The sequence below is a fragment of the Acanthopagrus latus genome, chromosome 1 (assembly GCF_904848185.1).
Source record: "Acanthopagrus latus isolate v.2019 chromosome 1, fAcaLat1.1, whole genome shotgun sequence".
In the NCBI taxonomy this organism is placed as follows: domain Eukaryota; kingdom Metazoa; phylum Chordata; class Actinopteri; order Spariformes; family Sparidae; genus Acanthopagrus; species Acanthopagrus latus.
The window spans coordinates 19,662,825-19,690,527 of record NC_051039.1 but is presented as its reverse complement, the minus strand read 5'-3'; the positions used below and the strand labels follow the sequence as shown (position 1 = coordinate 19,690,527).

At 41.5% G+C, this 27,703-nt stretch overlaps 2 protein-coding genes across 2 annotated transcripts; both read right to left on the bottom strand.

Moving 5' to 3' along the window:
• Positions 1-885: 885 nt before the first annotated feature.
• On the bottom strand, positions 886-12,036 carry LOC119029605 (C-type lectin domain family 4 member M-like). Its single transcript, XM_037116585.1, has 8 exons — positions 12,033-12,036; positions 8,723-8,761; positions 5,076-5,186; positions 4,625-4,906; positions 2,419-2,487; positions 2,104-2,228; positions 1,862-1,962; positions 886-1,763 (listed from the first exon to the last, which is right to left on the bottom strand). The coding sequence occupies exons 1-8, from the start codon at positions 12,034-12,036 to the stop codon at positions 1,604-1,606; spliced, it is 891 nt and encodes a 296-aa protein (XP_036972480.1). The 3' UTR covers positions 886-1,603.
• An 809-nt stretch (positions 12,037-12,845) lies between these two features.
• Positions 12,846-24,613, bottom strand: LOC119029545 (centromere-associated protein E-like). Its single transcript, XM_037116454.1, has 14 exons — positions 24,580-24,613; positions 22,813-22,893; positions 21,936-22,661; positions 20,388-20,530; positions 19,912-20,012; positions 19,541-19,681; positions 18,443-18,477; positions 17,660-17,827; positions 16,571-16,669; positions 15,683-16,489; positions 15,471-15,539; positions 15,192-15,313; positions 14,927-15,027; positions 12,846-14,822 (listed from the first exon to the last, which is right to left on the bottom strand). The coding sequence occupies exons 2-14, from the start codon at positions 22,868-22,870 to the stop codon at positions 14,681-14,683; spliced, it is 2,712 nt and encodes a 903-aa protein (XP_036972349.1). The 5' UTR covers positions 22,871-22,893; positions 24,580-24,613; the 3' UTR covers positions 12,846-14,680.
• Positions 24,614-27,703: the final 3,090 nt, after the last annotated feature.

Below are 27,703 nucleotides of genomic sequence, written 5' to 3'. Positions count from 1 at the left end.
ATGGTGGACTCATGAACATTAATGTTAGCCAATGTGAGAAAGACCTTTAGTCGCTTAGAAGTTACCCTGGGATCCTTTGTGTCCTCGCTGAAGATTATATGTGTTGCTCTTGAAGTGATCTTTGTTGGTCGTCCACTCCTGGGGAGGTAACAGTTGTCTTGAATTTCTTCCATTTGTACACAATCTGTCTGACTGTGGATTGGTGAAGTCCAAACTCTTTAGAGATGGTTTTGTAACCTTTTTCTGACCAGATGAGCGTCAACAACTCTTTTTCTGAGGTCCTGAGAAATCTTTGTTTGTGCCATGACACACTTTAATCAGATCAGATCTACATAGACTAAATAGATCCCTGTTCTTCAAAACAAACAGGGCGCTCACTCATTGCCTGATTGTCATCCCACTGATTGAAAACACCTGACTCTAATTTTTAACTATCAAATTAACTGTCAGTCCTAGAAGGTCACAAATTTTTGCCACTCACAGGTTGGATCATTTTCCTCAATAAATAAATGACCAAGTATAATATTTTTGTCTCCTTTGTTTAAATGAGTTCTCTTTATTTACTATAAATTCCAATTCCTAGTCCTATTTGTAGGACTTGTGTGAAAACCTGTTTTTTTGTTTTTTTTGTTTTTTTTGTTTGGCCATATTTATGCAGAAAGACAATTCTTAAGGGTTCACATACTTTAAAGCGCCACTGTACATATAAAGTAATTTAAATAAGTGATTTGAATTTGTCAGGTTTTGGTTAAAAGGGGAAAACTCAGGAAGAAGAGGTGGACCCAAACGCAGTTAAAGAGGTGGCAAGATCAGGGGAGAAACAAAAGGCGAGCTTTATTTTAAAGCTGATTACATAAACCAAAAACAGACAAACAGGGACGAAAGGCAAAGTAACAACCAAGGAGAAGACAAAGTAGCAAAGCAAAAATACAAAGTTCAAATCAAACATGGAAAAAAATACAAAAAATTCCAAAACACACCAAACAGGGGACAGGAGCATGACAAGGACAAACAAAGACAATGACCGGACAAGAAGCGAAGGAAACACAGACTAAATACACAGACACTGATTACCAAAGGTGAGGTAATGAAGGGGAGGAACACAGAGGAAAACATGAAGGGAATAATACAACAAACAGAGGAAGCCAGAGGGGAGAACATAGGAGACACTTAAAGGACAAGAGACACAGGAAGGCATGGAAATTCAACAAGGGAAATACACAGGGAAACTTAAAGGACACATGAGGGGTTAAAAAACAAAATATGAGACACAAGACATGATACAAAGACATAAATCAAACACAAGAAACCAAAAACCAGATATAAGAACACAATACAAAGAACACGAATCCAAAGTCATGACAGAATCCAAATAACAAAGTTAAAAGAGCAATTGTTCACTTTATATTGTAAATTAATATACTGCATATTCACCATGTCATGTCAGAGGCACCATTTTCTGGTGTCTAAATGCAATAAATAATAACAGGTAACATAACTGAACAGTGATCAAACACATAGTATTGATGCTCTAATGACATTAAAACAACAGCAATGCCTCCTCAGCTGACACTTTTCACAATTTTTTTTTTTTTTTCAACTTTTAACTTTTAACAAGCATTTCTGGTAGGAGTTTCTTTTCACAGACCCAGTAGAGTGAATGAGAACAGCTTTCATCATTCCAACTATTTGCATCATCATAATTCTTTATATCCCCGCAGTTTTCACGTGTTCCACCGTTAGGCTCCCCAGAAGTCCAGTAGCTGCAATTAAAAAAAACCAAAAAACTTTTATCAGATAATGTAATCCAACAAGCCCAAGGAAGTGATTTAATATGAAACAAACAAACAAAAGTCTGAACCTTTTAGTTAGCAGAGTCCCATCCACCCATTTCCATGTCCCCTCTCTCTGTGAGTCAGTCAGGCCGATCCACATGTACTTCTTGAACCGGTTTGCGTAGTCCTTTTTTAAAAAGAGACTCAAAGGATAAACAACTTAGCTGAAACTGAAGTTCCATTAAACTCATTCAAATGTCCACCTGATGCAGACTTATATAGTACTTCAGTATTTTACCTCAAAGCTTTAACACACGCACATACACACCTGTTCTTCTTTGCTGTTGATAATCATCAGGTCTGCACCTTTTTGAAGACAGTCATCTCGACTCTGTTGCCAGGTTTTCTTGGTAGAAGACACGTAATAGAAACTACCTCTGGAATATTCCCATACTTGTTGAGCATGGTGGGAAACAGAAATAACAGTAATATCTTGGCAACAACGACAATTAAGACATGATACAAAACAAAGGGCGAAGATTTGAAATTTCAGAAATGTGTATTTTTGCTGTTTCATGGCCCACAGGCTGAGAACTGTGATGAGGGTTAATTTTTTCTTTACTGATTTAATCCGCATTCTTACCATCGTCCTTCAGAATCCTCCTCAGGACCTCTCTCTCATTAGTCAGATCTTTTAGACTGGCCTCAGTATCTGAAACAGAATGACCATCATCTGTCACATTAGTCTATACAGCGTTCCTTTCAACATTAAACAGACTCATTAGCTTTCTTGTAATGAGAATGAGAAACAGAGAGAATGTTAGTATTTCCTTCACTGTAAAAACAATGAAAGAAACAAAATGGTATCTGAGAACCTAACATGTTTGCTGTATCCTGGCTCAAGAGTTTGATTTCACTTAAAAATGTATTTGATCATCTTACTTACCAAAGTTTTTCAGAAACCTAGAAAGGGGAATCTTTTTTATTATCTATTGCACAAAACTATCAATGATGCAATGTCTGCCTCCTCTATCTTGGCCCTGATGCAACAGGCCGTCATTTGGCCATTGGCTAATGTTGAAGCCATTCATGAGCGTCTGTGGCCCTGTTGTTGAATTGTGTCCTGCACCCTTGACATTAGTCGGCCCGTGTCAACGCTTTGAAGCTAACTGAGTGTACCTTTGCCCCCACTAACGTAGCTTCCACAGCTACTCCCAGTGACCCATTTCCAGCAACCGCTGCCAATCACACCACCGCGCACACTGCCACTGCCACTGCCACCACAAGCCAGCGCTCATCCACTGCCAGTCTTTTCCAACTTTCTCCTTTTCTATCCCTCTTATACATCCACCTACCTCGACCCCTCTCTCCTCACCCTCTTCAATCAATAAATGAAAATGAAATCACCTTCACGCTAAACCAGAATCGTTCCTCTCACTACACTGGATGTCGCAGTTTCAAGTCATTCCATACCCCTTCACAACATCCCTTTTCCCTCCATCGTCATTTTAACAATAACCAGCTTCATCACATACACGCATAAGGTTCTCAAAATCAAAACTTCCACCATCCAAATACATTTCAGCGGCATGAACTTCTTCATCAAATTGCTCTCTGGAGCTCCAGCCTACTCATCCCCACGTCACCATGCTGATCAAGGGCTTACATAAGGCAGAACCCCAGCTTGCACCAAAACGCTTACCCTTGACCTCAGACCTTCTCAATTGCCAACTGAAAAGCTACTAGGTACCTCCTTGTTCATATTCAACTACCTCCGTGCCCACCGCTGCACCAATCGCCAGCTTCTCTCTCTGCTGTGACACCTCGATTACGCCATCTGCATTATCTCCCAGGGCTGATCCTTCATCTCCCACCTTCTGTTCTTATCTTCTGCCATTCCATCCCTCCACAACTACATCACTCTAGATGACTCCTACAAAATGAAGCCGAGAATGTAGCGTGATTTTCTGTCTTCTTGGAACAGCATTTTTTTTCTTTTACGATGACCGAATTGCCCAACCAGAGAACATCCAGCTGTACACTGACGCTGCCCCCTCTGTAGGTTTCAGAGGCTATTATGGCGGCAGATGGTTTGCATCCATTTGGTCTCCTGAACTGTCCCCACTCTCCCCTTCCTCTGCCCTCTGTGTACTTCATCCGATCATAATTGCCGCACTTCTTTGGGGGCAGGAATGGTCCAGAAAAGTCATCCTCATCCACTCAGACAACCTCACTGTCATCGACATCATCAACAAAGGCTGCTCACAATCACTGGACATCAGGAAAGACATACGAAATCTCACCTTAGGCTTCAGCCACCATCAAAGTCCTCAGCTGCTGGTCCTCCCAAGCCTACAACAGCTACATCTGTAGCCACCTCAGCTATATCGAGTAACCCAGTAAAACCATTTGGTGGATGATGACGCCACGCTGACCAAGACATGCGCCCATCGAGATGTACTCCCACACTGAGTCTCAGCCTCTCAGATTCCTAGAGGGTCCAGCCAATCTGCAACCCTACTCAAACTCCCCCCTTCATCCACCAACCTCAACCCCTCTTTCGCTGATACAACAACACGACCCCCCTTTCCTATCCTTTACAAGATCTTCTACCAATTCAGATAAACTACTTCAATGATAAACTTTGGCACGGTCTTGTTAGTAAAACATTGAGTACACAATATATTGCACCCTAGATACCTTTCCTACTTTTCTAAGTCTTTATGAAGTCAAAAAGACAGATTTACTGTTTAGCTCCCAGCTATACATTAAAGCAGTGCAGCTCAGCATCTGTTTTAGTAGCCAGTAATTGCATCACAGTCTCTTCAGAAATGTAATTCTCTAGTTACCTTCAACCTTTCTCTGAAGATCATTTCTCTCTTTGGTCAAGGCTGTAACCTGTTGGTTGTAACTGGTCTGTAGCTGGTCTCTTTCTTCAGTCAGGATGTTGTAACTGGTCTGTAGCTGGTCTTTTTCTTCAGTCAGGTTGTTGTAACTGGTCTGTAGCTGGTCTTTTTCTTCAGTCAGGTTGTTGTACCTGGTCTGTAGCTGGTCTCTTTCTTCAGTCAGGTTGTTGTAACTTGCCTGTAACCTGACAATCTTCATTTCATGCATTTCATTGCTCTTGGTTACTGTGTTTGACACAAAAAACAGATACAAAAAATTGCCCAGAGAATTTAGTTTTGGGTGATGAAATCACATGTAAATACATATGAACTTTGACCAAAATTGATGATTACAAAGAAATACTGTTAACTAGTATCACCTGTTGCTCCATCAACATGCGAACTAAGTACTCACACATCACAACCAGAGCTATGAGTCCAGTCAGGAGGAGGAGACACAGCAGACCCAGAATCACTGCAGCAGCTCTGAGTGAGCTCTTCTCAACTCGTGTACTATCTACAGCAGCTGGAATTAGAAGACAATATTTGTAATTTGTTTGCGTTTAGATATAATTTCAAATATAGCAAATCAAGCCTTGTATTTGTGGTTTATACTCAATAGATTACAATCATGAAGCAAGAAATAAAAAGACAAAACAGCAATTACTCATAACATTTTTCTCGTGAACTTTAAACAAATTCAGATGCCTTCAGATGGAGTGAAACACCAACCTCACTCTGTTTCAGCAGAAGTGAGAAAATTCAGCAGGTCTGAACTTCTCTTTCACACTTTATTTATTTATTTATTTATTTATTTATTTTTAGAATTTCTCTCACATTTCTTTCAAAGCTGTGAAGACCTTCCTGGAAATCCTCTCTCAAAATGTGCACTGTTGCACCCACATTAAAATTATTATTCAGTCTTTGTATGGCTGAAAGCTGACTTGTATAGATGAGAGAAGAGAGTACAGAACTGCAGCCCTCAGAGCACACACAGATACACTTATACACATTTGCAGCTGTCAGCTACAGTTTGCCACATTGTAACAAAAAACACTTAAAGCCGCTGTCACAACTGGGGGAGCGGTTGCGTAAAACACACAAATAGTAACATGTAATCATTAACAGAAATACAGGGATTGTCATTAACTAGATACTACAAGCAGCAGCCAGTAAGCTCTTGGGCAGGGGCGTCGAACCAACCCCCCTGCCCCCCCAAACACACACACTCAACTTCCCAAGCTCCCCGTGAGTGCCCCTCCCCATCTCAGTGATCTGTTGGATGCACTTGACGAAGTTTGACAGCAGGCTGTCAAGTTTTTTGGAGATTGCCCCGAAAAGACAGCAGGAGTCAGAGGCAGAGAAAAGAAAGAAAGAGAAACTTATCTTTGGATACTGAGCAGTAGATTATGGTTTATTTTGACATGACGGTGGTCGATACTTTCTCAGTAACAGGTAGCAGTCAGTGCACAAGATAGGCTAACAATTCCTCTTGCCTCAGTAGACCAAAGTTTACCCATAATACTCTCATTCGAGAATGCATATTTTGGCCCACAACCATCTTTCGGATTGTCATTTGGTAGAATTCAGCAGAATGTAGGCTACAGTCTCTGATGCAAATTAGGTGAGGTGTCAGATGTGCAGTGGGACAGAAAATGGCTCTTGACGATGTGAAGTCTAAAGAACTCAGACTTTTAGTGTTACTGCTACAGCTAGCTTAGCTACATCTGAATGTGACAGAAGCTACAGGACAAAATGAACTGGGTTTTTGATTGCATTTCTGTCAGGATGCAAAGGCATGGACAACATCTGCTGGTGAAATAGAGAAACGTTTCGTAGTGGACAAAATGCTCTTGTTACCATATTTAAGTTGTATGCAATTAAATGGTAAAATAATGTTTAAGATTCAGAAATGCAGTCTTGTGTAAGGTGTATCATTTTGCTCTTATTCCTGTAAGTAAGATATAAATATAAAATGTCATTATGAATGATATAAAGCAAACCATGTTGAATTGGTTGCAATATTGCAACTCATTCTATTATGCTTTTTATATTAGATTAATCAAATAATTGATGAATAAGTAATAAAGGGGGAAAGCTCCTTGGCTGCATGCTTTCAGTTTTAAATGTTTATCTTTTTTTTTGTTATAAGATTCTTTGTTTGAATATTTTGTCTCTTTTTCTACTGATCCTTTTTCTTCGTATTTCTAAATTAATGCAGGGTCAATGCTGAGAGATGTACAAGGAGGAACACATGGCCAAGAGGAAGATACAGATGATGAGCAACCATCTACAAGCAGCTCAGGCACACATCAACCCCAGCTGGCCAGCAGGTCTGTAGACTCCACAACAGTACCTCACGGTAAAAACAGTTCATATTTGGAGCGATATTTAGCTCCTTTGCCAGTAAGCTAGCATGACATGTTTGTTATCAGCAGATTCTTAAAAACTGAGCCCTTGACGGCCTTAGAAGACAGTAATATTAATGCCAGATGATCCAGCATCATTTTCAGAGGGTTAAAAGTAGGCCAAGAAAGCCAAGAACTGAGGTGGGGAATAATTCCAACTTTAAGATTATGGTGATCAATGAGGCAGTGTATAATTAAAATGGACATGTCGTTCAAACAGATAAGTCAAGTGCATCATCATCATCATCATCATCATCAGCAGCAGCAGCAGCAGCAGCAGCAGCTGTCTGTCAGCCCCCTATAAAATAAAAAAAAAAAGTTTATTTATTTATTTCAGAATGATTTGCATACACCTCTGAAATAAAAAGTGCCTATGTATGTGTATATATGATATAGTTCAAATTCAGCTATCACTAAAATAGAATGTTTTGTCAGTAGTTTGGGACTCTCACCCCCCGCTTTGCAGTAGGAACAGAGGAGAACATTTCTGGTGCATGTGTGACTCAATACAACCCTCAATAAAATCAGAGAAATGTTTATATTTTGTGGAAATCAGAAGATTAAATTGCAACAACCATATAGCCTCATATATGTATTTTTTTCACCCCAAATCCAGTGCCGCCACCTGTGAGTCTACAGTTGTGGAGATAAATTAGACCTGCTTGCGGGACTAAAAGGGAGACAGTGAGCAGTAACCAAGTAACTGTCATGTTGCTCTCTTCACAAATATGGGAATGATAGTCAAAAATAACACTAAATTGCATAGTTTTATGTAAAACGGCATCATTTTTTTTTTTTTTTTTTTTGCTGGCTTATACAAGGGCCCAGTTAGATTTCTTTTCATGGGGTCTAAAATCCCTGGCTGTGCCCCTGCTCTTGGGAACCCCTGGTCCAGCCATGAAACAACCTAACTAATGAGCACATCCCTGCCACCAGGGATTCAAGGCAGCAGAATGACTCAGGAGTTCTATAACATTTCTCTATTACATCTCTCACTGAGAGAGTTGATCAAGTGTAAAGTCAAATTTCATCTACAGCTGACAGAACAAAATCAACAAATGTTTTATTCACAGTGTCAGTGGCCAAGGCTTCAGTTTGTTCTCTTTTCACACGTGCACCTCACAACAACAGCAAATGCAAAAGTGTAAATGAAAAACTACACTCATCAGATGATATGGAAAAGTATTTCTGTGTCATCAGCGCATTAATGAACAATCTAAAGATTGAGTGGCACTATTTTCAGATTCAGTACAATTAGGTCTGATCTACAGCATGTTGAAGCCACAAAAAGTTTATATCAGATAGTTGGTAGTCTCTGATTAACTTCTTTCCTTTCTGCCTTCTTCACATTATGGTTTCTCAAACACGTCAAATAAGTTTTGTTTTACTTCAGACGAGTTCTTTGAGAATATACAATAAAATATTTGTGTGTGGTGTTGTGTAAAAAATGCAGTCAACAGTGTGTACACGTTTGTGTTCATTACCTGAGAGTGCAGGTTCAGGTCTCTTTTGCTCCAGAGTGTGAATCTTGTCTTCATTTGCATAAATATTGTCAGAACATTTTCCCAAAGTCCTCTTCTTATGAGGATTACCTGAGGGTCTCTCTACATTAACATAGATATCGAATTGATCCATGAAACTCAGCTGTACTGACGGTTCAGTTTGGTCCTGAGGAGCCTGAAGGCATCAGAGTCTGGAGAGTGAGCTTGTGAAATGATAAATGATCAACTACTGTGGTGATCTCACTGAAGCGTTCCTAACACCTGTCAAATACTCTGAAATGCATTTATACACAAGACTGCATTTAACAGGAAATCAAACTTCTGCAAAATATATTTAGAAGTGACAATTCCGACAGCAGCACATTATTTTGAGCTCACACGCGTTCTTTCACTTCTGTTAAGTCAGGCACTCTGTGTTGTACAAATAGTTAGTGAGATAACTTAAGGATAAATTCTAACTGATATGATTCTAACTTTATAATGATGGTTCACTTCTTACCAGGATGTATTGTTATGCTGCAAACATAAAACATAACTGGAGCAGGTTATCCATCCATCCATCCATCTTCTTCCGCTTATCCAATACCGGGTCGCGGGGGCAGCTGTCTGAGCAGGGACACCCAGACTTCCCTCACTCCGGACACTTCCTCCAGCTCTTCTGGGAGGATCCCAAGGCGTTCCAGCGTGTCCTGGGTCTTCCCCGGGGTCTCCTCCCAGCGGGACATGCCAGGAACACCTCCCGAGGAAGGCGTCCCGGGGGCATCCGAAACAGATGCCCGAGCCACCTCAACTGGCTCCTCTCGATGTGGAGGAGCAGCGGCTCTACTCCGAGCTCCTCCCGGGTGACAGAGCTCCTCACCCTATCTCTAAGGGAGCGCCCTGCCACCCTGCGGAGGAAACTCATTTCAGCCGCTTGTATCCGGGATCTTATTTTTTCGGTCATGACCCAAAGTTCATGACCATAGGTGAGGGTAGGAACGTAGATTGACCGGTAAATCGAGAGCTTCGCCTTTCGACTCAGCTCTCTCTTCACCACGACAGACCGGTATAACGACCGCATTACTGCGGCCGCCGCACCGATCCGCCTGTCAATCTCATGCTCCAGCCGTCCCTCACTCGTGAACAAGACCCCAAGATACTTAAACTCCTCCACCTGAGGCAGTAGCTCTCCCCCAACCCGGAGGGGACAAGCCACGTTTTTCTGGTCAAGAACCATGGCCTCGGATTTGGAGGTGCTGATTCTCATCCCAGCCGCTTCACACTGGGCTGCAAACCGCCCCAGGACATGCTGGAGGTCCCGGCTCGAAGGAGCCAACAAGACCACATCATCCGCGAAAAGCAGAGATGAAATCCTGTGGCTCCCAAACCAGATCCCCTCCGGCCCGTGGCTGCGCCTAGAAATTCTGTCCATGAAAATAATGAACAGAACCGGTGACAAAGGGCAGCCCTGCCGGAGTCCAACATGCACCGGGAACAGGTCTGACTTACTGCTGGCAATGCGAACCAAGCTCCTGCTCCGCTCGTACAGGGAACGTACGGCCCTTAACAGAGGGCCTCCGACCCCGTACTCCTGGAGCACCTCCCACAGAATGCCACGAGGGACACGGTCGAATGCCTTCTCCAAATCCACAAAACACATGTGGACTGGTTGGGCAAACTCCCATGAACCCTCGAGCACCCTGTGGAGGGTATGGAGCTGGTCCAGTGTTCCGCGGCCCGGACGAAAACCGCATTGTTCCTCCTGGATCCGAGGTTCGACTATCGGCCGAATTCTCCTCTCCAGTACCCTGGAATAGACTTTCCCAGGGAGGCTGAGGAGTGCGATCCCCCGATAGTTGGAGCACACCCTCCGGTCCCCCTTTTTAAATAGGGGGACCACCACCCCGGTCTGCCAGTCCAGAGGCACTGTCCCCGACTGCCATGCAATGTTGCAGAGACGTGTCAACCAAGACAGCCCTACAACATCCAGAGACTTGAGGTCCTCAGGGCGGATCTCATCCACCCCCGGTGCTTTGCCACCGAGGAGCTTCCTGACTACCTCGGTGACTTCGGCTTGGGTGATGAATGAGTCAACATCTGAGTCCCCAGCCTCTGCTTCCTCTATGGAAGAAATGTCAGTGGGATTGAGGAGATCCTCGAAGTATTCCTTCCACCGCCCGACAATATCCCCAGTTGAGGTCAACAGCTCCCCACCTCCCCACCTCCACTGTAAACAGTGTTGGTGGAGAACTGCTTCCCCCTCCTGAGGCGCCGGATGGTTTGCCAGAATTTCCTCGAGGCTGACCGATAGTCCTCCTCCATGGCCTCTCTGAACTTTTCCCAGACCCGAGTTTTTGCTTCCACGACTGCCCGTGCTGCCGCTTGCCTGGCCTGCCGGTACCCGTCAGCTGCTTCAGGAGTCCCCCGGGCCAACCAGGCTCGGTAGGACTCCTTCTTCAGCTTGACAGCATCCTTTACTTCCAGAGTCCACCACCGGGTTCGGGGATTGCCGCCACGACAGGCACTGGAGACCCTACGGCCACAGCTCCGAACAGCCGCGTCAACAATAGAGGTGGAGAACATGGTCCATTCGGACTCAATGTCCCCAGCCTCCCTCGGGATCAGGTCCAAGCTCTCCCGGAGGTGGGAGTTAAAGACCCCTTTGACAGAGGGTTCTGCCAGACGTTCCCAGCAGACCCTCACAATATGTTTGGGCCTGCCAGGTCTGTCCAGCTTCCTCCCCTGCCAACGGATCCGACTCACCACCAGGCGGTGATCAGTTGACAGCTCAGCCCCTCTCTTCACCCGAGTGTCCAAGACATACGGCCGGAGGCCAGATGACACAACCACAAAGTCGATCATTGACCTCCGGCCTAGGGTGTCCTGGTGCCATGTGCACATATGGACACCCTTATGCTTGAGCTTGGTGTTCGTTATGGACAAACTGTGACTAGCACAGAAGTCCAGTAACAAAACACCACTCTGCTTCAGATCGGGGAGGCCGTTCCTCCCAATCACACCCCTCCAGGTAACACTGTTGTTGCCCACGTGAGCGTTGAAGTCCCCCAGAAGAACGACGGAGTCCCCGGTTGGAGCACTCTCCAGTACCCCTCCCAGGGACTCCAAGAAAGCTGGGTACTCTGCACTGCTGTTCGGTCCATAAGCCAAAACAACACTGAGAGACCTATCCCCGACCCGAAGGTGCAGAGAAACGACCCTCTCGTTCACTGGGGTAAACCCCAACACATGGCGGCTGAGCCGAGGAGCTATAAGCAAGCCCACACCAGCTCGCCGCCTCTCACCGCGGGCAACTCCAGAATAGAAAGGAGTCCAGCCTCTCTCAAGGAGTTCGGTTCCAGAGCCCAGACTGTGCGTAGAGGAGAGCCCGACTATCTCTAGTCGGTACCGCTCAACCTCTCGCACCAGCTCAGGCTCTTTCCCCCCCAGTGAGGGGCCCCGGTAACGCCAATCCGGGCGACGTACGCATCCTCGATTTTAGCTCTGTCATTAGGGGCTTTTGAACCGATCTTAGTCTGACCTGTCACCTAGGACCTGTTTGCCTTGGGAGACCCTACCAGGGGCATTAAGCCCCGGACAACATAGCTCCTAGGATCATTCAGGTGCTCAAACTCCTCCACCACGATAAGGTGCCGGTTCAAGGAGGAGAACATATGTTATGCTGTATTATTGTTACGTATTGTTATGCTGCAAACATAAAACATAACTGGAGCAGGTTATGTTTCATTAAAATAATGAGAAATGTCCTACAAAGCAGCGTTACAGACGTTTACATTTATATATAAAAAAAATCCCCTTCTCACCCTGGTGGGGTGGTATCTGTGTCATCCTCAAGGTCGGGTCCTGGGAGTTTGAGGGTTCTGCGCAGTATCTTGGCTGTTCCTAGGACTGCGAAATATATATATATATATATATATATATATATATATATATATATATATATATATATATATATATATATATATATATATATATAGCTTATACCGGTCTGTCGTGGTGAAGAGAGAGCTGAGTCAAAAGGCGAAGCTCTCGATTTACCGGTCAATCTACGTTCCTACCCTCACCTATGGTCATGAACTTTGGGTCATGACCGAAAGAATAAGATCCCGGATACAAGCGGCTGAAATGAGTTTCCCCCGCAGGGTGGCAGGGCGCTCCCTTAGAGATAGGGTGAGGAGCTCTGTCACCCGGGAGGAGCTCGGAGTAGAGCCGCTGCTCCTCCACATCGAGAGGAGCCAGTTGAGGTGGCTCGGGCATCTGTTTCGGATGCCCCCGGGACGCCCCAAGTCCAGCACCCTGAGGCTATACACTAAGTGGAAAGAGGGAGGCCGAAGGCTAGCGAGTGTCAAGGCCACGGTCCAGGATGAAACATCGAAAAAATGGCCCCGAAGGATGAACTGCTAAGTGAATGTCTCAGGCAGCAGAACCCTGATGACAGTGCAGAGGAGGAGGAGCAGACAACCTGGAGGGACAAGCCCCTACATGGCATGTACCACCGTCAGATAGAAGAAGTGGTTGATATCAAGAAATCCTACCAGTGGCTGGAAAATGCAGGACAAAAAAGAAATCTGTATGGGGGTAAATACTTTTTCACAGCACTGTATGTAATGCTGTGATCCTACCCTCCAACTAAGATATATAATGCAGAAACAAGTGATGGGGGGCTGAGTGGCTGAGACAGAGACACCATTCATCCTGTTTAAAGACACTTAACCATCAACATGCATTTGAAGCAGTTATTTTTTATTCAGTTAAAAGTTACATGATGCTTTAAACAGAAACACAACAATCAGTCTTATAAATTGTGCTGTATGTAATAATTTCAGGAACATTTCCATGCATATATATTAAAGATGGATCTTTTGCAAACAAATCAGTTCGAAGGAACGACTCTTTAATGCAAATAAACTGACCTGATTCCACATTTCACTTCCCTCTCGTTTGTTCTTTCGTTCTCACAGACTAGTCGCTGTGTTGTTCACTGTTTAGTTATCAGCGTGGTGAAGAGGACTGAGAGCTGGCCAAACCTATGCTAGGACACAGTCGTCAAATTTTAAACAATGACAAACAGGAAAGTATAGCGACCGTTTCCATGGAAAAATAAAAGTAATTTAGTTCGTAGCTCATCATTTTCATTCAGTCAGTCAGTCAACCAATACATGTCTTTTTAATGTCAGTGTGAATACACACTTTATCCACTGTGTTGTCTAAAAGTACACATAATCAAAAACATGAATGAACTACCTGCTGAACTGACCGACGGGAACTGTATCTCAACATCGAACGACGAAATCCACCTCTGAGATAGACAGGGGAAAATATTATTTTTTAATGCTTTTACTTCATACATTTGTCTAACAGCTTTAGTTACTAGTTACTCCTTTTAGATTAGTTATTCACATCCCTCCTATCCAGTGAGAACAATGTATTTCCAAATATAGTATTCTGAGTGTTTCTGATGAATTGAAGGATGAAGGGTTCCTCTATGGGTTTTGACAATGTTCCTACTTCTCAAGAAAAAAGCTGCTTCCTCTGAGCTCTGAGCTGAAAAATGTATTTGTGTGGCTCACAGGTCAGTGACGCCTCAAATATGATGATCTTCTGGATTATGATGCATTACTATAGATCAAACTATCCAACCGTACATAAAGAAGATAAAATTAGCTAAACCTTGAACTTCTACAGCAGTAAAATACAACATATATGCAGAAGGAATATTAATCCTAAAATAACAAAATATATAAATCATTAACAGGGACAACTCTTTTGTTGAATCTGTACTTTTACTTTTTAACTTTAATTAAAGTTTTTGATAATAATTTTGAAGACCCATTTTGCATATACATTTATTTAAATGAGTGATTTGAATTAAGATAAATTAGATAAAACATCAATTGTTTGCTTTATATTGGAAATTAATGTAATTCATCTTCACCATGTCATGAAAGTAATGTTGTAATGTTGCAGAGGCACCATTTTCTGGTGTCTGAATGCAATAAAAATAACAGGTAACATAACTGAATGGTGATCAAACACACAGTATTGAGGCTGTAATGACTCATTAAACAATAGCAAGGTCTCCTTGTCACGTTGCTTTGCCTCTGACAAAGCATTTATGGTCGGAGTTTCTTTTCACAGACCCAGTAGAGTGAATGAGAACAGCTTTCATCATTCCAACTATTTGCAGCATCATAATTCTTTATATCCCCGCAGTTTTCATGTGTTCCACCGTTAGGCTCCCCAGAAGTCCAGTAGCTGCATTAAAACAAAACTTTTATCAGAGAATGTAATCCAAGAAGCACAAGAAAGTTACTTAATTTGAAAAAACAAACAAACAAACAGTCAAACAAAGCCTGAACCTTTTAGTTAGCAGAGTCCCATCCACCCATTTCCATGTCCCCTCCCTCTGTGAGTCAGTCAGGCCGATCCACATGTACTTCTTGAACCGGTTTGCAAAATCCTGTTTTAAACAGAGAGACGCAGCATATAAACAACTTCACTGAAATTGAAGTTCCATTAAACCCGTTTAAATGTACACACACACACACACCCACACACCCACACACACACACACACACACACACACACACACACACACACACACACACACACACACACACACACCTGTTCTTCTTTGCTGTTGATAATCATCAGGTCTGCACCTTTTTGAAGACAGTCATCTCGACTCTGTTGCCAGGTTTTCTTGGTAGAAGACACGTAATAGAAACTACCCCTGAAATACATCCCTTGTTTTTGAGCATGTGAGAAACAGAAGAAAAATGTTAGTAACAAATTGCAAATGATTCATAAAAAGAAAGGAGACAAGACAGTACCAACCAGAAAACTGAATACTGATAATTTTGATGAGGGTTTAATTTAATTTTATTGTATCATCTTGCTTACCAAAGATATTCAGAGTCCTCTCCAGGTTAGCTCTCTCGTCAGTCAGGTTTTTCAGACGGGCCTCAGTATCTGAAAAAAGATTGGTCATAATTATTTAAGTAATTAACACATTAATAACAATAGATTGTGACAGACACATATTAAGAGAGCAGTCAGAGCAAATATGTGTAACTGTAAATAGCTGCTTGCATGAGAAATTGTATTTTACTTACCTTGAAGCTTTCCCTGAAGATGACTTCTGTCTTTGGTCAGGACTTCAACTCTTTCTTGCAGCCTGTCTTTCTCTGTAGTCAGGTTGTAGTAACTGCTCTGTAACTGGTCTCTTTCCTGAATCAGGTTGTTGTAACTGGTCTGTAACTGGTCTCTTTCTTGAATCAGGTTGTTGTAACTGGTCTGTAACTGGTCTCTTTCTTCACTCAGGTTGTTGTAACTGGTCTGTAACTGGTCTCTTTCTTCACTCAGGTTGTTGTAACTGGTCTGTAACTGGTCTCTTTCTTTACTCAGGTTGTTGTAACTGGTCTGTAACTGGTCTCTTTCTTGAATCAGGTTGTTGTAACTGGTCTGTAACTGGTCTCTTTCTTTACTCAGGTTGTTGTAACTGGACTGTAGCTGGTCTCTTTCTTGAATCAGGCTGTTGTAACTGGTCTGTAACTGGTCTCTTTCTTGAATCAGGTTGTTGTAACTGGTCTGTAACTGGTCTCTTTCTTGAATCAGGTTGTTGTAACTGGTCTGTAGCTGGTCTCTTTCTTCACTCAGGTTGTAGTAACTGGTCTGTAACTGGTCTTTCTGTCTTGTCAGGTTGTAGTAACTGGTCTGTAACTGGTCTTTCTGTCTTGTCAGGTTGTAGTAACTGGTCTGTAACTGGTCTTTCTGTCTTGTCAGGTTGTCCTCTAACTGTTGTCCCTCACTGATGAGTTTGTCATAACTGGTCTGTAACTGATCTCTTTCCTCAGTCAGATTGTTATAACTGGTCTGTAACAGGAACATCGCCCTCTCCTGCTTAGATTTGCTTTTGTGATCTGTTTAAAACATATACAAATGAACACCGTCAACCAGTATTACCTTCTTGGAGCTTCATTAGCTTTTAATAAAGTACTCACATTGGGAAACCAGAGTTTTGAACCCAATCAGAAGGAGAAGACACAGTGCACCCAGACACAATGCAGCCACAGCACGAGAACTGTTCTTTCCATTAGCACCTGAAATTTAAATGCAATGTTCATATAGGAGTACATAGCCAACAAAAAGTAATGCAATATCAAAATCTACCTATTCACTACCTGTAAAGGGATCTGCGGACATTTTGAGAGGTTGTTGCTGTCCCAAAAATAAAACCTTACCCTGCTGCCTATACTGCATATAAAGCAGCAGCACTCAGTTTGCTAAGATGGGTCATATTGTAGCATAATGTCAAAAAGATATTCAAATTATTATACAAAAAACATTTGGTTCTTTTCCTATGCTGATGACACACAACTTTATCCACCATCAAACTTAGTGATAAAGTCTCTCTTCATCGCCACCGCAGATATTAAAACTGGATGGCTGAAGACTTTCTCAAGCTCAATGTTACCAAAGCTGAAGTCATCCTACCCTTCACCACCAACCATATCCGCACTCATTTTGACAGTCACCTCCTCCGTCCACTGGCCTTTAACTGAAAGCACTCAGCCATAGATTTTGGAGTTTTATTTGACTCATTTTAAACTAGACCTGCGCACAAAAACGGTTGTCCAATTTTGAAAGGTCATCCACGCACCTCGATCGCTGCAACTCCCTTTATACACGTGTCCCTCATAAGTCCCTCCATTAAACTTACGCTCAGATACACACACAAAAACACAATTTTAATGGAACAGAGTGGAGCTGCTCTGTCTGCATGTGCTGCCATCTTGGTTAGAATCTCCTTTATTTATACAGTTGTGACCACATCACTCCATCATGTTTGAACGTCTTTACATTGGTTACCACGGTCTTTTAGAGTTGATTCATATTGTGTCACATCTCAGAGCTCGTCCGAAAAAAAACTGTGCTCTTGCAGCTTAAAACCAAAAGTAATAACACATTTTCTGTCAGAGCCCTCAATCTCAAGTGTGCTGAATCAGTGCCACATTTTTAGTAAGTTAACGTCTTAAACAAACTTGTACCAAGTAAGTTCACCTGTACTAAATTGGGGCTATCTTTCTCACCAGGCACTGCCGCAGTCCGTTCATCTTTTTCTTCATCAGAGTAGCTCTGAAACGAAACACCCTTCACTGGAGCATCATTTATCATAGCGATGTCATCTTCCGCTTCATAGAATACCATTTCCATATTTTTTCCACTGAGAGTGATGACGGTCCTGGTCAAAGTGTTTTCTTAAAATGGTGCTGGTCTGTGATGTGCCTTTTCTTTTATATCTCTCTCTGCTTATACAGCAACTCTCTCTGTCTCTTCTTCCTCTTTTTTTCCCTAAGTTGTGTTTCTTCGTAAACTTACACTGCAATGACCTTCACCCTCATGGTTTATCATTCCATAAGCTTTGTATCGACCTATACTGCATGATCATTTGATTTTGTCTACTTTGATTACAATAAACAATCTTGCAATACATTATAAGATAATTCCAACATAAATAATAGTATCTTCTGTGAACAAATGAATTAAACATCTTCTTTAGTAACTTAGCATTCTTATGTTTTATACTAACTTAACTAACCATACCAGGAAGTGATGAAGCCAGGAGTCAGGATCCTCCCATTGGTGCATCAGCACTGTCTTTGTAATGTGTTGGTGAAGTGAGTTCAGGTCCTTAACTGTTAAACTCAAACAGCATGGCATTTAAATTGACTGTGTGGAGAATGAAAAAGCTGCAATGACTTTAACTTTTTTTTTTAAAGGAAATGCATTTTATTTGAACTCTTAAAAGACTCATAATGTAGGAACTCCGGTCTCCCTTGGCTTGTACAAAATGTATCCGTAATTTTCTTTACCTTTGGACTTTTTCAGTTTCAGTTGTTCCTGCACCCTTGTAAAAAAAAGAAAAGAATTTTAAAGAAAAAAGTCAAGGTCAGGTCTTCACAGATGTGAATAACAGAGGATGTATCATGAACTCATAGTGGCCTAAAAATTTGATCTGAAGTTTTCCCAGGGATCTGAAACTGACTGAATTGACTGAATCAAATTGCTGACTAAAGTAACAATAAAGCAAAGACGAGTATATCAAATTAGGAACTGAAATGTGCCAGCTTAAACTTGCAAGAGACATTTTTTTCTGCTTCAACGTTTAATTATTATGTTAATGTGGATTTCAACTGAACAAAGAATCAGAACAAGATGAACAATAAAGCATCACCAAGCCTTTTTTAGAGGTCATTGTAGCTCATGTATATCCTTACCTAAAGGCCTTTGACTGTTGTTGAACATTCCAACGTTGTCATGAAAGTCACAGCCGTGTATTTCTGAAGTGACGAAGTGCACTAAACAATTTCATCTTTTTTCCATGCTTAAAACATTTCAGAAGGTTTCCTGCCTTGTTGCAGTTGTTATGATGGTGCGTCTCTTCCTCACACCTTTGAGGAAGTGTGAACTTCAGTCAGGTTAGTTGAACAAGATTTCTGTATATAAATCATGCAGTTTTTAAAAGACGAATAAAAGTAAGTGACAACGATGATAAAATACTTTTATTTACTTTTCAAGCCAGAAATGCAAAATGCTTCAAGATGGAAGAAACGTCAAATGCAAAAAACAAGATGCATACAACACAAAAGTAGTAAGCACAAAGTAGTAAGCACAACAATATTTAGACCCAAAAAATAAAACTACATCTGTATTCACAGATTAAAAATGAAAGGAAAGAAAAAGGGTTTCTATGACCACCCTTTGATTTTAACTTTGAGAGGCAAGATTAGCTACAAAAGCTACAAAAATAGCAATGTTTCAAAATGGCTGCATGTCAACATTTCCTGCTTACAAAATCTGACAAAACTGAATTTGTAATTGATATTTATGTGCCACTTTGTTAAACATGTCTCAGTGCTGTCTTCACAGTTGACACAATAGCTGTCATGGTGGTGTCTATGGTGAGTTACAGAATCATTTTCTTTTCGCACATCCAGTAGTTTGTATTTCCACATGTTTCATCATTCAAGTTGTATACACTGTTTAAGGAAAGTATTTCTACACAATCCTCATTTCCTCCATGATTATTTGGTTCCCCAGAGTCCCAGAAGCTGAAACCAAAGACAAATATGTTTTGACCAGAACACAAGCCAACAAGCTTTTTAAAAGCAACAATTAAAATTCAACCAATTGACTTCAGGTACTATGCACTTTAAGAAGTGCATAGTACCTGAAAAAGAAGCTTAATGACCAGGAAAGAAGCTTCCTGGAAAGAAGCTTAATGACCGGGAGTTTCAACACTATGATTTATTTAATTTGAATGAAAGAGTAATGTGCGTACCTTGTTGTCAGTCGAGTGCCATCCACCCATGTCCACACCCCCTCCCACTGTCCGTCCGTCAGTCCAATCCACATTTCCTTCTGGTGCTGTCTTATGAAGTCCTTGTTTTTAAAGAGAAACTTAAAGTAATTATTAAAGTCATGTTGATAATATTTTTATGTAAACAAAATAAAAATAAAAACATCTACAGAGCTTGTAAGGCGCTGAATAAACACAGTTCCTTAAAAACATTTCTATGACTGTGAATTAATAATTCTAAAATGTTTGTCTGCTCCAAAATGATTGTTGTAAGAATTCTGAGAGCTGTCTCCAGCTTCTGCCGAGCTTTTGTCAATCGATCGTCTAACACTGTTGGTATCAACTGGTATCTGTGTGTTGTCAGCGATCAACAGTCTCGGTAGTTGCCAGTGTGTGGAAAAAAAAACGTAAGAATGTCTGAGTTCTGTACACACACACACACACACGCACACACACACCTGTTCTGCTCTGCTGCCGATAATCACCACGTCCGCAGCTCTCCACAGACAGTCATTTCTACTGTCCCACCAGGTCTTTTTAGTTGAAGAAATGTAATAGAGGCTGTCACTGAAATAAACCCATCCTTGTTGCAAGTAGTATTCTGTTGATAAAACAAAGAACCAAAATATTTCAATCCGAGAGATATTTAAAAACTACTGGTGAGCATAGATTTATTGAACAAGATTTTTGCTCATATAAAGCCATACAATACTGTCTTAATAACTACTTTATTAATTATTTAGTGACTCAAAAACATTGCATTTAATATTCCTGTCATGGTCCCATTTTTTGTTCTTGTGTTGCCTGTTTTATTGTGAAAGTGTGCCTTCATGTGTCACATGTTGTTTTTAGTTCCTCCCTTTGTGTTATTTTGCCTCCTTTCAGTGTTTTTCTGTTCCTTTCCCTCACTTGTCCTTTTCCCACCTCACTCCACCTGCACTCATCCCGTTATTAGTGTGTGTGTGTGTATACAATCTTCGTTCTCCTTGATGTTTTAATAAGTTTGTTGTGTCTTCTCCTGTGATGCCACCTTGTGTTTCCCACCCACGTCATTTTTTTGTTTTTTGTCCCCATGACTCATTTTTAGTTTATCTGTTTTTCTCAGTTTTTGTATCATTCAGCTTTGTTTAATTAAGGCTGACCTTCTGTTCCCCCAGTCATTCCTCCAATGTGTTAACATACTGACCAAGAATATATCCAGCAGTCAACAGCACAACATTTTTGGGCATATTTGACAAATTATGTTTTACTTTGAATAACAACATATTGTGTAGAAACTAAAAGCCATAGCCATGTTTGAACTGAGGCTGTTCTATAAGCCCTAGTTCAAGGGAGCTCCAGGTGCTGCAGAACACTCATCTGAAGTGAAGATGTTTGAAAAGACTTTAAGTGAAAGATTACAAGGTGGTGAAGCCCAGATAGGTGTTAGCCATCCATGAGCTCCAATATTTGCCAGCCTCTCATCAGCTCCATGGTCTGCTTGTCCTCAGCCAAGAGCTGTTTACGACACGTCCCAAGAAAATGACGTCTCCAACCACATCTGGCTCCCTATTCTGCTGTTCCTCGCCATTGCCCACAGTCTCGTCTTTGCAGCTGCCCAGCGCCCCAGATCCAAGCCTACCCAGAGCCCTGACCCCTCCCGTTGGCGGCCTGGCCGACACCTATTCCTGACCCTCAGCTGCGGTCATTTTTTTGTTGTTTTCTGACTTTTTGCTGACTGTGAAGGCAGATGTCTGCCTTCGCCGCTGGACTCCTGATCAGTCACTGCCTCTGACTCGACCTCCTGGTCTCCCCCTGGACTGAGTCTTCAGGGAGACCAAACCCTCGCTGAACCACGACTGTCAAGTTTCCATTTTGAGAGGACAGTAATACAGTAATACATCCACTGATAAAATATAGACAAAACATGTATCTGATTGTCAAAATATCATAGTTTCACAAAAATTTAACTTACACTCCTTTTAATAACTGACTACTGGTATTAATGTATGTATTCACATACTTACTGAGAAAATTCAGCTGTCTCTGCAGCTGGTCTCTTTGGTTATTTAGATTGTTGTAACTGGTCAGTAGCCGGTCTCTCTCTCCGATCAGGTTGTTGTAACTGGTCTGTAGCCGGTCTCTTTCTTCGGTCAGGTTGTTGTAACTGGTCTGTAACTGGTCTCTTTCTTTGATCAGGTTGTTGTAACTGGTCTGTAGCTGGTCTCTTTCTTCGGTCAGGTTGTTGTAACTGGTCTGTAACTGGTCTCTTTCTTTGATCAGGTTGTTGTAACTGGTCTGTAGCTGGTCTCTTTCTTCAGTCAGGTTGTTGTAACTGGTCTGTAGCTGGTCTCTTTGTTCAGTCAGGTTGTTGTAACTGGTCTGTAACTGGTCTCTTTCTTCAGTCAGGTTGTTGTAACTGGTCTGTAGCTGGTCTCTTTCTTCAGTCAGGTTGTTGTAACTGGTCTGTAGCTGGTCTCTTTCTTTGATCAGGTTGTTGTAACTGGTCTGTAGCTGGTCTCTTTCTTCAGTCAGGTTGTTGTAACTGGTCTGTAACTGGTCTCTTTCTTCAGTCAGGTTGTTGTAACTGGTCTGTAGCTGGTCTCTTTCTTCAGTCAGGTTGTTGTAACTGGTCTGTAACTGGTCTCTTTCTTCAGTCAGGTTGTTGTAACTGGTCTGTAGCTGGTCTCTTTCTTCAGTCAGGTTGTTGTAACTGGTCTGTAGCTGGTCTCTGTCTTCAGTCAGCTTGATTACTGTGTTTGACACAAAAACAGATTTACAACAAATTGCTGAGAGAATTTAGTTATGAACTTGTATGAACTTAGACCACAATTAATAATAACAAACAAATATTGTTGACCAGTATCACCTGTTGCTCCATCAGCATGCTAACTAAGTACTCACGCAAGACAACCAGAGTTATGAGTCCAGTCAGGAGGAGAAGATACAGCAAACCCAGCATCACTCGTGTACTATCTACAGCAGCTGGAATTACAAGACAAAATGTGTAATTTGTTTGCTTTTCAGAATCATTTCATTACTAATTAGATATAGTAAATCAAGCTTTGTATTTGTGGTTTACACTCAGTAGATTACAATAATGAAGCACCAAAATAAAAACAGAAATGAACTTGGTATGAACTTTAAACAGTTGCAGATGCCTTCAGATGGAGTGAAACACCAACCTCACTCTGATATTCAGCAGTCAGCAGCAGGAGTGAGAAAATACAGCAGGTCTGAATTTCTTGCAACACTAGCCCCATTCACACAGAGAAGCCACATTAATGCTGCAGCAGCAGTTCACCAATTCTCCGCCTTTGGTAATTCACACAGAGCGAAGCATCACCGCCTTAAAGATAAACTCTGTGTAATTTACACAGAAAGCTGACGCCATGGCTCCTAAAGAGGTGTGACGGCACATGATAATGACGTCTGTGTGTTTTCAAGGTGTTCCCCTGGTGTCCCCCATCAATCTGAACCCACGGACAGTTTCTAATCATATGGATGCTGTTTTAATGTGTAGTGACCTTCGCCACATTTAGAAACAAACCATGTTTAAAAAACACATGTGATTTCTTTCATGTTACTTTTGACCAGATGTACAGCAATATTAGCATGCGCATCTTTACAATCGGCGCCCCATAGAAGAGAGTATGGAACTGCAGCCCTTAGAGCACACAAAGATACATTGTAAACATTTGCAGCCATCAACTACAGTTTGCCACATTGTAACTCACTCAAAACACAAACGCTGCTGTCACAACTGGGTGCGTGCTTGAGTAACACACATAAATTATGACATAAACCCCCTGAGACCACTGTTTAGAAAACTTTGACCCAATTCCCCTCCTGAGGGCAATATCACCTTCTCCACCACAAACGTGATATTCCAGCACCCTGCACGTGACCCTCCAGCGCTAACACTGGCACAGACCCCACAAATCAGTGCTAAACCCAATGGGCCATGCCACCCCAGCATGACACTCAGTGACTGCAGAGGAGAGCCTACAGCCAGTGGTCCCCAGCGCTCCTGGCGCCCAAGCAGCAGCAAATCACCTCTTGGAAACACCAGGTCCAGCCATGAAACAACCCGACTAATCAGCACATCCCTCCCACCAGGGATTCAAGGCAGTAGAATGACTCAGGAGATGAGCTCTATAACATTTCTGTATTACGTCTCTGATTGAGAGAGTCGATCAAATGTGATGTCAAATGTCATCTACAGCTGACAGAACAAAACGCAACAAATGTTGTATTCATCATACCAAGGCAAAACCTGAAGAGTCCCACCAAGAATATTAAATGAAATCCTCTCATCAGATGATTTGGAAAAGTATTTCTGTGTGTCATGAGCACAATAATGAACATTCTTTAACCCCTGATATTATGGCACAGCCTAAAGATTGAGTGACGCTATTTTCAGATTCAGTACAATTAGGTCTGATCTACAGCATGTTGAAGCCAAATAAAAGTTTCCTCCAGAGGGATCAATGAAGTATATCAGACAGTTGGTAGTCTTTGGTTAACTTCTTTCCTCTCCACATCCTTCACATTATGGTTTCTCAAACACGTCATGTAAGTTTTTGTTTTACTTCAGATGAGTTTTTGTGGTGTAATATAAAAAATGCAGTCAACATCCTTTTAGAGTGTGTACATGTTTGTGTTCATTACCTGAGTGTGCAGGTTCAGGTCTTTTTGGCTATGTGGATCTTGTCTTCATCTGCATTAATATTTTCTGAACATTTTCCCAACATCTTCCCCTTACCAGGATTACCTGAGGGTCTCTCTACATCGTCATGGATCTCAAACTGATCCACGAAACTCAGCTGTATGGACGGTTCAGTTTGGTCCTGAGGAACCTGAAGGCATCAGAGTCTGGAGAGTGAGCTTCTGAAATGATAAGTGAAAACTACTGCCCGACAATGGACCATTGTATTAAATATTTTCTAAATACAATTGACGATTCTCTTCTCTTTTTTCACTTCTGTCATGTCAGGCACCCTGTGATGTACAAATAAGATAAACAGCAGATGTTGAAGTCAAACACTTCTTCATTGTACAACCATTTAGAGAACATCAGGGGCCTCTATGACAAAGCAGTTTTTTAGTTAGTCAGGTAACTTCAGGTTTAACTCAAAATTTTCAGTGTTATGGCTTATGGCTTTTCACTTCTTTTCAGGATGTATTGTTATGTTGCACGCATAAAACACATCTGGAGTAGGTTATGTTTCATTAAAAGCACCACCTTCTGACCAATCCATTTTCTGGAAAATGGCATTATGATTCATAGAAGATCATGAACGGTGTTCTCCTGTCACCTGTTGCCATTAAATATGCTCCCATGTCCATTTGACACCATGGTGGTGGCAGCAGGCATTTATGTTAGAGGTGTGAAATAAACTAAGACACAACAAATCTGTCTATTATGTTTACAAAATTGATTTTACATTGAATTTAGTCACATCTGTTATTTAGAACATGAACGGGAACCTAGTGCAGTTCAAAGGTCATTTCTCTTCCCTTTTTCTGCTCCCTACTTCCCATAGTCCAGGTCTGAAAAAAGAAAAAAATATATCTGGTTGACACAGAGTTAGAAGTGAAACTACAGACAAGATCAAGCTTACGAGACGTGAAAACATGGGGGACACATGCACCCATATTTTTGAGTTAAATGCACAAACAAGTGTGATTCAGTTTGCTGTTATAGTGCTTTATTACAATAATGACAGAAATGGGAAATGGGTAATCTGTTGGATGTATGTATTGATTATGCTGTATACAGTATTCTCACAGAAAGCCAGGATGGAAGACGCATGCAAGATTCACGTATGATATTTCATAGTCTTTTCTTTCTCTTTTTTGAAAAGCAATGGGCCAATAGCTGGAATTTTCCCTCAGCCCAGTAATATCCTGTGTTTTAGACTAGATCCACACAAAGCCAGCGAACCTGAAAATGATGTTTATATCTGAAAATGATGTGTCCACATGATTGAGGCATTTCTAACTCTAAAAATACATGTTTTTAATGCATGTCTAAAATTCATAACCATGAATTCTCCCATTTACCGGTAATATGTTCTTGCGTCAGGACTGACCAGAGTTTTCTGACTTACCTAAGTTGAAAAGTATTTTTGAAAATGTGGGCTCATTGCAGATATAAAGCCAAAGTAGAAAATTAAGTTAGTTCATTAGTTTGCTTTCTGTAGGAGACTTTTTGCTCATGCTGGTATTGTCCTGAGTTCGACATCTGTTGGATATAGATGTGGAGTTATACCAGCAATTTCTTTTCACAGATCCAAACATGTTTAAAATCACGTTACAGCATTCCAGCTGTATGCCCATTCAGGGAATCTCACTTCTCCACAGTCTTCTTCTCTTTGTCAGGCTCACCATTCATCCAGTAGCTGAAACACAAAAACAAATTGTGTTTTTTTGTAACGCACACACCTCAAGAAACATTTCAACTGAAATGTGCAGAATACGATTGATTTAAGGTCTTTATTTTAAATATATGGAAGATATGAAGCTGTGTGAACTTTGTGTCGAGTGGAGTCCCATCAACCCATTTCCATGTCCCCTCTGTCTCTGTATCGGTCAGTCCAATCCCAGGAGATCCTTCAGTTGTCTTGTGAAATTCTTTATACAGATACAAATATCAACATAACTGTGAAATGTGACAAATTTAAATCCAACTACTACCTCATTGCTTTAATTTTTCACACAGTTAAATAAACACCCACCTGTTCTTCTTTGCTGTTAATAATCTTGAGGTCTGCACCTCTTTGCAGACAATCATCTCTACTCTCTTGCCAGGTTTTGGTGATGGAAGAAATGTACCGTAATAGAAACTGCCGCTGAAATACCTCCAGCAATCCCTCTTGTTGGGAATATTTGGCTTTAACTGAGGACAAAAACAGAGAGAAATCAGTATCTCACAAAACACTATGAATTAAATGAATCCCAACTTCAGTCACTCACTCATTCACTCATAGGCACAGGAGGATTTTTTTCAAGACCGTAACTACAACAAAACAATAGTGAAATGAGACAATCGCAATCAGTTTTTTGCTGGGGACAGGTGCTGTTTTTCAGGCTGAGACAGTGACGAAGAGTCGGTAGGACAGACAAGGTGACAAACACTTCTCCACGTATGACTGCAGTCATTTTTTTTCCTCATTAGTTATCATCCATTCACACAGACACCTCTACTGCTCCTCTAATACTACCACTCACTCATTCATAGCTTAATTTGTTAATTTCAGTGAATAACTTCATCAACAATGGTGCATTTCTTTAGGTCATCTTAACACTTAATAATAGATATTAGGTTTAAAGGGAATAAAAGAGCACTTCATTATTGTCACTTAATTGTAAGTACAGCTGGCAATTTGATTGATTGATTGATTTTAAGAGATATTGTACCAACAATATATAGAGACACCCCGTGCATAGCCGTGCTTCTTTCTGGGTGCAGCCGGTGGATTGAAAATGTCAAGTTCATTTTCCCTTTTCCCCGGCATCAGTGCCTGCCCCAAATCACTCGAGGCCTGGAGGTCAACAGAGGACGCACAACTCAGCTTGCATTTTGTTGCTTCTTTTATTCATCACAACTGGGATGCAGCAACAGTAGCAGTAGCAGCAGCCTAACCTCAAAGAAAATAAACAAAGAATCAGGCAGTCATTAAACAAGTACAAAATCAATTGCCTTATTAAGCAGTCTTTCATTTCAGACAGTATGAACCTTATATGTAGTCTGATGTCTAATTCAGTTATTACTACAGCAAAGCCCTCACAG